The sequence below is a fragment of the Macaca nemestrina genome, chromosome 8 (assembly GCF_043159975.1).
Source record: "Macaca nemestrina isolate mMacNem1 chromosome 8, mMacNem.hap1, whole genome shotgun sequence".
NCBI classification, from domain to species: domain Eukaryota; kingdom Metazoa; phylum Chordata; class Mammalia; order Primates; family Cercopithecidae; genus Macaca; species Macaca nemestrina.
The window spans coordinates 65269951-65283643 of NC_092132.1; the positions used below are offsets into that span (position 1 = coordinate 65269951).

At 42.1% G+C, this 13693-nt stretch overlaps 1 protein-coding gene across 4 annotated transcripts in view; it reads left to right on the forward strand.

Moving 5' to 3' along the window:
- Window positions 1-384: 384 nt before the first annotated feature.
- LOC105483537 (tumor protein D52) overlaps window positions 385-13693 on the forward strand; it is a 137246-nt gene continuing 123937 nt past the window's right edge. For 3 of the 4 annotated variants that reach the window (XM_011744416.3, XM_024793337.2, XM_011744418.3), the window contains exon 1: window positions 385-877. In XM_011744416.3, coding sequence (XP_011742718.3) covers window positions 400-877 — 478 coding nt within the window. In that variant the 5' untranslated portion in view covers window positions 385-399. Of the gene's footprint in view, window positions 878-8427; window positions 8525-13693 lie in introns of those variants that run through there. The other variant, XM_071068068.1, reaches the window with a different exon arrangement.

The following is a 13693-nucleotide window of genomic DNA, read 5'->3' on the forward strand; positions in this document are numbered from 1 at the left end:
CCAGGATGGTCTCGATCTCCTGACCTTGTGATCCGCCCGTCTCGGCCTCCCAAAGTGCTGGGATTACAGGCTTGAGCCACCGCGCCCGGCCAATCTAATTAATTTCATTTGATTTAATTCATTTGAATGTTGTCCTCAGTCCTGCACTCAAAACAGGTTTTTATTATATGGAAATCTTCCTAGCTTGTCACCTAAAAAATCCGCATTCTGTGGAAAGGACTATATAATTTTTCAAGAGATTCTTTGCAATTTTTACCTATGCTTGTTTATGACCTAGTTAGAGAAGACATCATACGGCATTATTTAGGTAATAAAATACAGAGAAAAAAGAGCCACTGGCATTTCTAAATAACGTTCCTGTGTTTTCTACTGTAAGTATAGGAAAGTAGGTGTTCGCAGATGCAGAGAAGGGGCAGCTCCAAGGCCTCGGAGGAAACTTTTGATTTTATAAATAACTTGATGGTGGAAGGCAAACGCCATCGCGGTTCCCAAGCAGGCTCCACGCAGCCTCCATGGCCGAGTCCATCTCCTTGCCGTCCTCTTCCCTCCTCCCGGCCGACTTCCAGCCGGTGCGGGAGTAGGGGCGCGCCCGGCCCTCCTCGCGCTGCGCCGCCCGCGCCGACGTGGCGGAGCGCACAGGTCGGCCGGGTCAGGTGGTTGGGTGACGCCCCGGGAAAGCGCTCCCGGCCGAGGGCGGGCGGCGCCGCCGCGCCCGACGCCTCTGGGGGTGGGGACTTCGCGGGAGTCGCCGGCGGAGGCAAGGAGGAGCTCTGCGCGGCGCGGCGCGGCGGGCGATCCGAGCTGGGACTGGCTGCAGGCGGCGGGGGTGCAGAGGACGCGAGGCGGCGGGCTGGAGACATGGACCGCGGCGAGCAAGGTGAGGGCGCGGACCCCGCAGGCTTGGGCTCGGGCTTGGGCTTGGCGCCGGGCTGCGCGCGGCCCGGCGCCCGAGCAGGTGCCGAGCCTCCTGGGCCGGCGCCGCAAGTTGCATCTCCTGGATCTGGATCTGGCATCCTGGGGCCCTGGAAGGAGCGGCTCTGGCGGGGGCAGATGGGGCTGCGTGTGTGAGTGAGTGAGTGTGAGTGTGCATGTGCTGAGTGTGAGTGTGCGTGTGTGGGGGAGAGGGAGGGAAGGTTCTGGGAGGTGGCGAAGGGGCTAGCGTCAGGGGCTGGCGGCAGTGATGCGCTTTGGGTGGAAAACCGCGTGAAGGGAGCACGGCACAGCCGGCTCTTGTAAGTGACTGGAACCAGGAACAGAGGAGAGTGGGTCGTTCTCGTCCCTCCAGGTGGGAAACCCTTCTCTCCCTCATAAATTAAGACTTTGCGCCTTCTTCTAAGTTCAGGTGGTTAGGATTTTTGGTGGCGTTTGAGCCCATGGAGGGTTTGGAAGGCAGATATTTATCATACTAGGAACCCCCAAATTGTGGAGTGGTGTCCGTGGGTTTGAGGGAAGGGAGCTTTTCGTAGGAAGGGTGAAATCCCACAACACAAAACCTTCAGTCTAATTTACCATAGCGTTGGGTGCACTTGTTTCTGAAAACAACTCAAGTGAAATTGCCCCCAAATAGAGCAGTAATAGGGCATGGTTTTCAGATTTAAATATTGTTTCATCCTAGAGATCTCTGCTGATCATAAGCCACTGACTGTACGCAGATGTGTGTGGCACGATTTTAAAAACATACATAAATGCTGAAGAAAGAAAACAAGGTAGGTAATCTTGGGAAGTGAGGACAGGAATCACTCCTGTTTTGAGCCCTGACACAAGTTTTCATGTATTGCTTATTTTCCTCCAGTATGTGCCGTCATGTGTGCAATTTTTTTTTTTTTTTTTGAGACGGAGTCTTGCTCTGTCGCCCAGGCTGGGGTGCAGTGGCCGGATCTCAGCTCACTGCAAGCTCCACCTCCCGGGTTTACGCCATTCTCCTGCCTCAGCCTCCTGAGTAGCTGGGACTACAGGCGCCCGCCACCTCGCCCGCTAGTTTTTTGTATTTTTTTAGTAGAGATGGGGTTTCACCGTGTTAGCCAGGATGGTCTCGATCTCCTGACCTCGTGATCCACCCGTCTCAGCCTCCCAAAGTGCTGGGATTACAGGCTTGAGCCACCGCGCCCGGCCCACATTTTTATGTAAATCAAACCATATTCCAAATATACTATCTTGTACTTTATTTTTTTGAGACTCCCCCTGTGGCCCACGCTGGAGTGCAGTGGCGCGATCTCGGCTCACTGCAACCTCCGCCTCCTGGGTTCAAGCGATTCTCCTGCCTCAACCTTCCAAGTAGCTGGGATTACAGACATGCGCCACCACAGCCCGGCTAATTTTATATTTTTAGTAGAAACGGAGGTTTCTCCATGTTGGCCAGGCTGGTCTCGAAGTCCTGACCTCAGGTGATCCACCCACCTCGCCCTCCCAACAGTGCTGGGATTACAGGTGTGAGCCACTGGGCCAAGCCTGTACTTTACTTTCAATTACTTGTAAGATAGAATCTTTGGAGTCTTTCAACGCTTTCCTCGCTCCCCTTCAGATTAATTTCACACTTAACACAAGTGCTTATAGACATTATAATAAGCTTTATATGTATTATCTATGTGTATACATACATTATACAGGTAATGTATAATGTATATATATACACATACACATTATTATCTAAATTTTAAGCTTCTTGAGGTTAGAAACATATTTCATCTTTGTCCTTAGTTGGGTAACATGATGACTTGCACATAGCAGACATGCAAATGTTTGAGTCAGAAAGCTTGTCACATGTCTTGTATATATTGTTAGCCGGCTTAGAGGCCACCATGTAAGTCAGCATTATGTCTGTCTGGCTTTCAATGGGGGCGACACAGGATGGGGGAGACATGATGACAAACGTGTCCACTGGTGTTTGTATACTAATCTGTTACTAATCTGTTTTACACTGTCATTTAACATAATGATGTTTTTAGAATAACTGGTACTTGTCAAAGTAAATTAAATGGCTGTGTTTTACTTACGTGAGTGGAGTAACTAGTTTTAATGGTGTTTGTGTTCTAGCTTGGGTGGTAAGAATGACAGTCATTGGTAGCACTGCAGTATTCCAACTTGGTAATACATTTTGTGTAGTTTTTATAGGACTAGTTTAAGTGTCTCATTCTAAGACATATTTTTTTCATATCTTTAGCTTGTAAGATGAGTCTTTTCCTGTCTATATTTTCCCCATATTTTCTTTGGTTGGGGTGGAGGACTCTGCTCAGAATGAAGGCACTGCTTTGGGAGGGTCAGTTCATTTACTCCCAAGCTTTGCTGTGTTAGAACTACGTGGCCAAGGCTGGGTGGGGTGGCTTATGCCTGTAATCCCAGCACTTTGGGAAACTGAGGCAGGCAGATCACTTGAGGCCAGGAGTTTGACACCAGCCTGGCCAAAAAGGTGGAACCCTGTCTCTACTAAAAATACAAAAATTAGCTGGGCGTGGTGGCACTGGCCTGTAGTCCCAGCTATTCAGGAGGCTGAGGTGGGAGAATCACTTGAACCCAGGAGGCAGAGGTTGCAGTGGGCCTGGATCAAACCACTGCACTCCAGCCTGGGCGACAGAGCGAGACTCTGTCTCAAAAACAAAACAAAACAAAACAAAAAACAAACCCACCTAGCCATTCCTTACTTTGCTTCCATCTGCCTACCTGCCTTTTCATCTTTATGTTACCAGTGCACACAGTAGGTGCTCAGAAATGTGTGTTGACTGCCTAAGATGAGCGAGCAGGCCCCAGCCATGGTAACCTCTGTGTCCCTCCAAATCCGTCTCTTGTTTCCTGCTTTCTCTTGTTCTGTTTTCCCTCTGTATTCTCAAGAAGCAGAACTTAGCCAGAGAAAGTTGCTGATAAGGCGGTGCCGGGCTTGGAGGGTAAGTTTACATGGAAGATATTTGAACTAGTAGGGTGGACTCAGCCTTAAATGAATCTGGAGCAAGACTCCTGCCTTAAACTGGAAAAGGCAGAACCTGGGATTTTAAACCTGATGTTCACTAGCAAACTGTGTTGGCTGAAATAAGGTTTATCATACTCTGTGATTATCTCCTGAATTGTGATTTTTGGCAACATATTTAAAACCAAAGCAGAAAATTTTAGGATTTGTTGAACTTTTAATGGTTTGTAATGTACATGGAGTTTTCTTACATTTGTCCCTCAAAAAATCCCTAATGAAACTCTAGATGCAAAATTAAATGCCCTCCCTCTTGTCTTATGTGCATTTATCTCTTGAAATTGCCTCTTTCAACCTTCTTATGTGAAGCTATCAAAAAATCTGTTCTTGCTACTGATTGTACTTAACAGAGCTGTAAAGTTTTAAAATAAACACAGAGTTTTCCTTATGTTTTCAACCATGAGTATTCTAATACTCTGTAGTATCAGGCCCAGATTCTGCTGTTTTTCTACTTTCTCTCATACCTAGGACTTGAATACAATACTCTGCTTATAGTGAGAGTTCAGTGAACATCAAATGATTTAAAATACGTTAAATTTCATAATGCCTCTCAAGAGTTTCCAAGCATTAAGCTCAGTGCAGCACATTTACTGTGTAGTGTTTCCTACTTTGACAGAGCAGTGCTGCTAACTAGAGCATACATTGTGTAGAAAACCCTCCTGACTACTTTTTATGGAGCTGAATAAATATGCATACTTGAGTGCTCTCATGTTAGTCATAACCTTTAGTTTAGCACTATTATATAGAAGTGACAGTCATCTAGCCCACTACACATTATACTAGTTTGAATTTAAAAAAAAAAAAAAACAACTTCATAATTTCAAGGGGAAGAGGAGTGGTTCCTGGGGCCAAAAAACTAGGGAGAGAGGAAAGGCTTCAAAAAAAAGAATTACACAATAATATGTCACTATCATTTTAACATTGTAATTGTGCCGTAGAAATAACAGAAAAGTGGGGTATCATTTATTTAAAAGTAAAGCAAATGTAGAGAATAATGGATAACAATTTTGAGGGTCTACTCGCAAGTCTCTGGGCGTGACCCACCCAGGCTGTTAATTTATTTGGTCAACAGTTTCTCGATTTCCATATGGTGCTGATGTCTTTGTTAGCTCTTCTTCACTTCCTGCATTTATTTTTATGTGGCAGCCTGCCTAGTCCCTAGGGGAAAAGCTGAGTGGTAGGAGGGGTTGTGATCTTTTAGCAAGATTTCAAAACAGAATAATGTATGCATGTAATAAAAACAAATACACTCACTTACAGTGCAAAACCAAACAGAACACCCAAATCCCTGGAACTTCCTTTTTTTTTTTTTTTTTTTTGAGACGGAGTCTCACTCTGTCGCCCAGGCTGGGGTGCAGTGGCCGGATCTCGGCTCACTGCAAGCTCCGCCTCCCGGGTTCACGCCATTCTCCTGCCTCAGCCTCCCGAGTAGCTGGGACTACAGGCGCCCGCCACCTCGCCCGGCTAGTTTTTTGTATTTTTTTAGTAGAGACGGGGTTTCACCGTGTTAGCCAGGATGGTCTCCATCTCCTGACCTCGTGATCCACCCGTCTCGGCCTCCCAAAGTGCTGGGATTACAGGCTTGAGCCACCGCGCCCGGCCAATCCCTGGAACTTCTGTGCTACTGAGTCTTTTGTTGTAGGCTAAGATTATTTTCCTTTTGGGGTTAATTATTTCTGCTTTAATTATTGACTGTTGTGAAATCTCTCTTCTGAGACATTCCCAAATTTTATTTAAACTAGTGGGTACCAGCTGTGCTGAAACCGTAATTGTAGCCATGTATTTTTATTAGAAAAATGTTTCCAACAGATTAAGGAATTTTAATATTTAGTGGAGGTTTTAAAAAAGTTAGAATGTAAAAATGCCTTTTGGAACCTAAGAATAGTTGTCTATTTTAGAAAAATCAGAAATATTGATGGAGAAAAAGAAAATTACCCATAATCCTGTGCTGAGAACGAGAAATCGTAGTTAGCATATTAATTTATACCTGCTCATGTATCTATGCTTTAAACAAATCACAGTTTTTTTTTTTTTTGACTGAGGCTTGCTCTGTCGCCCAGCCTGGAGTGCAGTGGCGTGATCTTGGCTCACTGCAACCTCTGCTTCCTGGGTTCAAGCAGTTCTCCTGTTTCAGCCTCCCAAGTAGCTGGGACTACAGGCGCACGCCACGACACCCAGCTAATTTTTTTGTAGTTTTAGTAGAGATGGGGTTTCCTCATATTGGTCAGGCTGGTTTCAAATTCCTGACCTCAGGTGATCTGCCCTCATTGGCCTCCCAAAGTGCTGGGATTACAGGTGTGAGCCACTGCGCCTGGCCAACAAATCACAACTTTCTTACCGAATATTGCATTTTATAACTTGCCCTTTTAAAAAAACCCTAAGTGTATTAAAAAAATACACTTTAACAACCAGACATGGTGGCTCATGCCTGTAATCCCAGCACTTTGGGAGGCCGAGGCGGGCGGATCACCTGAGGTTGGGAGTTTGAGATCAGCCTGACCAACATGGAGAAACCCCGTCTCTACTAAAAATACAAAATTAGCCAGACATGGTGGCGTATTGCATGCCTGTAATCCTGGCTACTAGGGAGGCTGAGGTAGGAGAATCGCTTGAACCCAGGAGGCGGAGATTGCGGTGAGCCAAGATCATGCCATTGCACTCCAATCTGGGCAACAAGAGCGAAACTCTGTCTCAAAAAAAAAAAAAAAAAAAAAAAAAAAAAAAATACACATAATACAAAATTCAAAAGGAGTAAAAGTTTGTAAATTAGTAATAAATCTCCCTCCCATTTCTGTCTCCCAGGACATTTCTCTTGGGTAACAACCATTTTCTACCATTTTCTTCTCTATCCATTCAGAGATTCTGTGTATGTATGTATGCATACACATGTATAAAGCATATGTATAAAGCATTGATAGGTATTTGAGTGTGTGATAGAAACTAGCACATAAATTGTTTAGCACCTTTCTTCACTTAAATATGGTATAGGTTTTAGAAATCATTCAACATAAGGTTATATAGTACAGCTCCAATTTTTTTTTTTTTTTTTTAAATTGAGTCTCTCTCTGTTGTCCAGGCTGGAGTGCAATGGCACCAGTTTAGCTCACTGCAACCTCCACCTCCTGGGTTCAAGTGATTCTCCTGCCTCAGCCATCTGAGTAACTGTGACTACAGGCATGCACCCCCATACCATAATTTTTCTATTTTTGTAGAGGCGGGGTTTCATCATGTTGTCCAGGCTGATCTTGAACTCCTGGCCTCAAGTAATCCATCTGCCACAGCCTCCCAAAGTGTCTGGATTACAGATGCGAGCTATTGCGCCTGGCCTAGAGCAGCTCCATTTTTAATGGCCATTTGTATGTATGTATTTATAGATGTAACATTTTATATCCTGTTATAGATAATTAACTTTTTCCCTGTTGACGGACATTTACATTTTGCCTTGTAGGGGAGGAAAAATTTCTCCCTACCCTTTTAGGGTTTCTGGCGAGGCCTAGGAATTAAACCAACATGAGATAGATTAACAGGAGAAAAGCATGCAAATTTTATTTAGTGCTTTTTACATATTACACACCTTTTACCCTCACAAGAGGAATGAAGACTCAAGGAAGTGGCTTGGCCTGATTGATTATATACTAGGTCAAAAAAAGAGTGGCAGTTGTGGAAAAGTAACTAGGAAGGTAAGGTTTAGTTTAGCAAGGTTTCTTCATGCAGATTTCTTTGGGCTTGGATTTCCTGTGATAAGAATGTTTCTTTCCTCCTCACAGAGGGAGGGCATCTTTCATACGGGAGCTTCATCTTCTGCTTTCAGGAAAAAGAGAAGAGGTTTGCGTGGCCTTCTTACACCTGCTGTTTTTCAAGTGCCTTTAGCCCAAAATAATCAGCATGTTAAAGTGGAATGTTTTGGGATGTCCTGTTCTGAACTCCTTTACTCTTATATTTTGCTGTTAAAACAAAGCTGCAGCAAATGTATGTGTATGCAAGTCATTCCACAAAAATGCCAGTGTGTCTGTAGGAAGAATTCTTAGAAGAATGTGGCTGTTCAATTTTGATAGTGCCAAATTCTGCTCCATAGAAGTGGTGCCAGTTATACTTCCACCAGCATGTGTAAGCGTTTTCTTTCCCATGCCTTGTGGCCAGGATGTTGCCACACTTTTCCATTGTTGCTTGCCTTATAGGGGACAAATGATTTCTCAGTATATGTTTACGTCTTTTGATCTGTTTACAATCTACATTGCATTTTCTGTGAAATATCTGTCCATATCTTTTGCCAGTTTTTCTATTGTGTTTTATAGAATGTAGCCCCTGTTTATGAGATGAATTAATTTTTTTTGGTAGCTTTCCATTCCTTTTTTGACTTTATAGTGATTTTTTTTTTTTTTAACCAAGAAGAAATACTAATAGCTTTTTTTTTTTTTTTTTTTTTTTTTTTTTTTGAGACAGTATCTCCTTCTGCCACCCAGGCTGGAGTGCTGGAGTGCCGTGGCATGATCTCTGCTCACTGCAGTCTCTGCCTCCCAGGCTCGAGCAGTTCTCCTCATTCAGCCTCCCAAGTAGCTGGGATTACAGGTGCGTGCCAGCATGCCTGGTTAATTTTTGTATTTTTTAGTAGAGATGGGGTTTTGCCATGTTGGCCAGGCTGGTCTTGAACTCCTGGCCTCAAGTGATCCACCTGCCTTGGCCTCCCAAATTGCTGGGATTGCAGGAGTGGGCCACCATGCCCAGTCTAACTAATAGCTCTTTTCATTTATGGATTCTAGCTTTTGAATCATTTTTAGAATTGCCTTCCTAACTTTGAGTTTATGTTGTTATGGTTTTATTTTTTACGTTTAAATCTTTCCTCAATCTGGAGTTTGTTTTGATAATAAGATGTGAGGTATAAATCTTAACACCTCCACCTCCAATTGGCCACCCGAATGCCTAACACCATTAATTGACTCATGGCTTCTTCCTGTATTGATTTGAAATACCACTGTTGTCATGTACTAAGTGCTTACATTCTTTTCTTTTCTCTTTATGTGTATGTTCATTGCCAGCAGCTAAACCTAGTTTGTTATCATAAAATGTAAAAATGTCTGGAAGGGCTAGTTTGCTTTGATTACTCTATTTTTTTTTTCTGTCAGTTTTTTTTTTTCTAGGTATTCTTGCCAGACTTTATTTCCAAATGAACATTAGAATCAACTTATCCAGGTGAAAATTCAACAAAAATCATGCTGGCAGATCTTTTTCTCCTTCTCTCTCCTCTCCACTTTCCCCTTTCTGTCTGTCTGTCTGTCTCTCTTTCTCTCTCTCTCTTAGTTAGAATTTGGTCTGTTTCTTTATTCAATACCCCAATATATGTTCATTAGGGTTATACTGTATATACTACACATACAGTTTTGTTTTGGATATTATTTGATAATAAGAATTTTACCACATCATTAAAAAAAGTTTCCCCAAACTATAAGTTTTGATGATTGCACTCTTCCACTAGTCAAATGTTTATTTAACTCTTTCTTTCCTGGAGTAAGGTTACATTCCATTTTAGCTATGATACTGCTTTAAGAGAAATTGTTTTAAGATAAATTTCCATAGACAGGTCAAAGGATGTGAATATATTTAAGCCTTTTGATGCCTGTTACTGAATCTCATTCTGGAAAACGTAACTATCATTGCCCTTTTTTTCTCGTGGTAAAAAATACATAACAAAATTTACCATTTTAATCATTTTTAAATGTACAGTACAATAGTGTTAACTATGTGTACCTCTTTGTGCAACAGATCTCTGAAACTTTTTCATTTTTCAAAATGGAAACTCTGTACCCATTGAACAACAGCTTCCCAACTTCCCCATTCCTCCATCCCCTACCCCTGGTAACAATCATAGAAACTATGATTTTATGAGTTTGACCACTTTAGATACCTCATATAAGTGGAATCATGCTTATTTTACTTAGCATGATATCGGTGCTCATGTATATGTAGCATGTGACCCAATTTCCTTCTTAAGGCTGAATAATATTCCATTGTATATATGTACTACGTTTTCTTTATTATGTATCTGTCAATGGAAAGTAAGGTTGCTTCCACATCTTGGCAATTGTGAATAATGCTGTAATGAACATGAGTGTGCAAATATCTCTTTGAGAGCCTGTGTTCACTTCTTTTAGATATATACCCAGAGATGGGATTGCTGGATCATATGGTAATTCTGTTTTAATTTTTTCGGAACCTCCATACTGTGTTCCATCATGGCTTTACCAATTTGCATGTGCACCAACAGTGCACAAGGATTCCAGTTTCTCTCCATCTTTGCCAACACTTGTTATTTCCCATTTTTGGTTTTGTTTTGTTGTGTTGTGTTGTGTTTTGAGACACAGTCTCATTCTGTCACCCAGGCTGGAGTGCAGTGGCTCAATCATAGCTTACCATAACCTTGAACTCCTGGGCTCAAGTGATCCTCCTGCCTCAGACTCCCAAAGTGCTGGACTTACAGGTGTTGAGCCACTGTGCAAGACTGTTTTGCCTGTTTTTGATAAGATTAGTTGTTGAGTTATAGGACTTTTTTTTATATATATATGTTCTGGATGTTAACCCTTTATTGGGTGTTTGGTTTGCAGATCTTTTATTACATAAATTGCCTTTTTTGTCTTTTTTTTCTTTTCTCTTTTTAAGAGGCAGAGTCTTTCTCTGTTGTCAAGGCTGGAGCGCAGTGATGCAATTCTAGCTCACTGTAGCCTTGAACTCCTGGGCTCAAGGAGTCCTTCTGCTTCAGTTTCTCTAGTCATTTCCTTAAAATAAAATTACAGAGCTTATAGGCTTCAATTTATCTGTTTCCTAGAGAGGTTATAGATGTTATTAGCCATTTGTATTTCCCTCTTGAGATTGTTACTTATCTACTTTTTACAATCGGGATCTTAGTGTGTCTTGCCTTCTCATTGTTCTCTGCCACCTTCCCTCCGTGGCAAATATTTACTTTTTCTATTTTGCTTATCATTTTGGTTATGGTGGATCTTTTAATGTTATTTTTATTAACAAAATACAGTATTAGGAGCAAATATTTTCCAGGTGACATTTTGGGGGTAATTTGCATGGCTTTGTGTGGCTTTCGGTACTTCCTTCTTTGTATCTTTTCTCTTTAGACACTTGTAATTGGTACTAAAAATAGTGATTTCAGACAGGCTACTAATTTACATGCCTTGGCTCATAGGCATGGTGAGTGTGTTTCATGTTACAGCTATACACATGTAAATGTCAGTTTTAAAAATTATTTAAGGCCGGGCTCAGTGGCTCACGCTTGTAATCCCAGCACTTTGGGAGGCTGAGGTGGCTGGATCACTTGAGGTCAGGAGTTTGAGACCAGCCTGGCCAAGATAGCAAAACCCCATCTCTACAAAAAATATAAAATTAGCTGGGCATAGTGGCGCACGTCTGTAGTCCCAGCTACTCAAGAGGCTGAGGCAGCAGAATCGCTTGAACCCGGGAGGTGGAGGTTGCGGTGAGCTGAGATCGCACCACTGCACTCCAGCCTGGGTGACGGAGCAAGACTCTGTCTTAAAAAAAAAAAAAAAAAAAAAAAAATATATATATATATATATATATATATATATATATATATAATGTGTTCTTGATAAAGTTTTGGATTGGGAACTTATTAACAGGATGAAATTTCACCCATTGTATCCTTAGTTTATTTGGAGGCATTGTGGTGTGGAAAAGGAGCTTATGGTCCAATCAGGAGGGTTTAAGAAATAAAGATGGTAGTTTATCCAACCCACTAGAATCTGTACTTGGCTAGAAATAGTGTCACTAGAACACGAGACTGCCTTACATTGTATTCCCAGCATGCAGTTCAAGTATGTAGTAGGTACTCCATATTTCTCATATTGCACATATATCAATCAAAGACTTCTAGCATTAATAGAGTCAGATGGGTTTGGATAGAAAAGACTAAGAATTAGAGAAGGAACATGGTTTGGCAGGGAGATAGGAATATGTTCTAAATACGCTTATAGTCTTACATAGAATCACTGAAAATCTGATCTGTAAATAGAAGCAACATTGGTACTTTGCTCCTGAGGTGTGTATGTAAGAATGTGTGTGTATACATAGGTAGAAGAGACAGTGTTGGTTAAATTTTTTTCTTGAAAGGATATTGGGTGTAGTGCTCAATAAATACTTAAACACGTTTTCAATACTGTTCTATTGAAGTTAGTTATTTACCTCTTTTATTTATTTATTTATTTTTTTGAGACAGAGTCTTACTCTCTTGCCCAGACTGGAGTGCAGTGGTGTGATCTAGGCTCACTGCAACATCTGCCTCCAGGGCTCAAGTGGTTCTTGTGCGTCAGCCTCCCAAGTAGCTGGGACTACAGGCGTGTGCCACCATGCCTGGCTTTTTAAAAATATTTTTAGTAGAGATGGAGTTTTGACATGTTGCCCAGGCTGGTCTCGAACTCCTGAGCTCAGTCAATCCACCTGCCTTGGTCTCCCAAAGTGCTAGAATTACAGGCGTGAGCCACCGGCCGTGCCCAGCCAGTTATTTACTTCTAATGTGTTTTGAGCCTAGGAGACATGATGGTCTCAGCACATTTTAGTAGTAGTTTTTAAAAAACACATTTGAGAAGGGCAAGGAGTATGTTCACAGTAGTGGAAAGTGCTTGCTACTAGTGAACCAGAACAAAAATTCTGTAAAGAGGGAAAAATGCAAACATTTTGCCTGCCTGAGACATTTAGCAAAGGGATGATCAGTCTTCCATTTCAGTATGGAAGTTGGAATATTCCGTGTGGAAGTTGGAATATTCTGTATGGAATACTATTTTATTGGAACCCAGAATGATAATGATGACGATGATACCACACGGCCTTTCAGAACTCTTACTAATTTTCTACATATTATCTCATTTCGGTCTTTCAATGCTGCAGGGAGGTAGGACTGGTACATTTTCATTTTATATAGGAGGAAACATAATCTGAATGGTCACGACTTCCCCAGATGTACTCTGCTGGATGTGGAGAGCCCTACAAAAGCTTCATCCCAAATCTGTTGTCTCTAAGAGAATAATCTGGAGTCCAAGAAAAATTTACACTGCATTTTTGTTGTTGTTGTTGTTGAGATCGGGTCTTGCTCTTGTCTCCCAGGCTGGGGTTGCAGTGGTGCAGTCATGGCTCACTGCAGCCCTGACCTCATGGGCTCAAGCAATTTTCCGACCTAAGCCTCCTGAATAGCTGGGACTACAGGCGCACACCACCATGCCTGGCTAATTTTTTTATTGTTTGTAAAGGCAAGATCTTACTATGTTGCCCAGACTGGTCTTGAACCCCTGGGCTCAAGTGATCCTCCTCCCTTGGCCTACCAAAGTGCTGGGATTATAGGTGTGAGCCACTGCCTGGCCTAAACCACATTTTCTAATTAGTTTATAGGGCTAGGAACATCTCATACTTTTTAAAGAAATGTTTTCTTTCCAAATAATTGAAACAAAATTGGAATCTGAAGTGACAGAGCTTCAGCTTTGCATTACAATTATTTAAGTTTTCCAGCTGGGGTTTTACTGGGTCATTTTTAGTAATACAACTACTGTGGTTACCAGCAACAACATTTATTGTTTTCTATATGCCAGGTTCTGTCTAAATGCTTTTCATGTTTCATTTTTGAAAAATTTCACAACATACCCTGTGAGCAGGTGCTAATAGTATCCCTGCATTACAAATGAAACAGGGCATGAAGGGACAGAGTAATAACTTTTTCAGGGGCACACA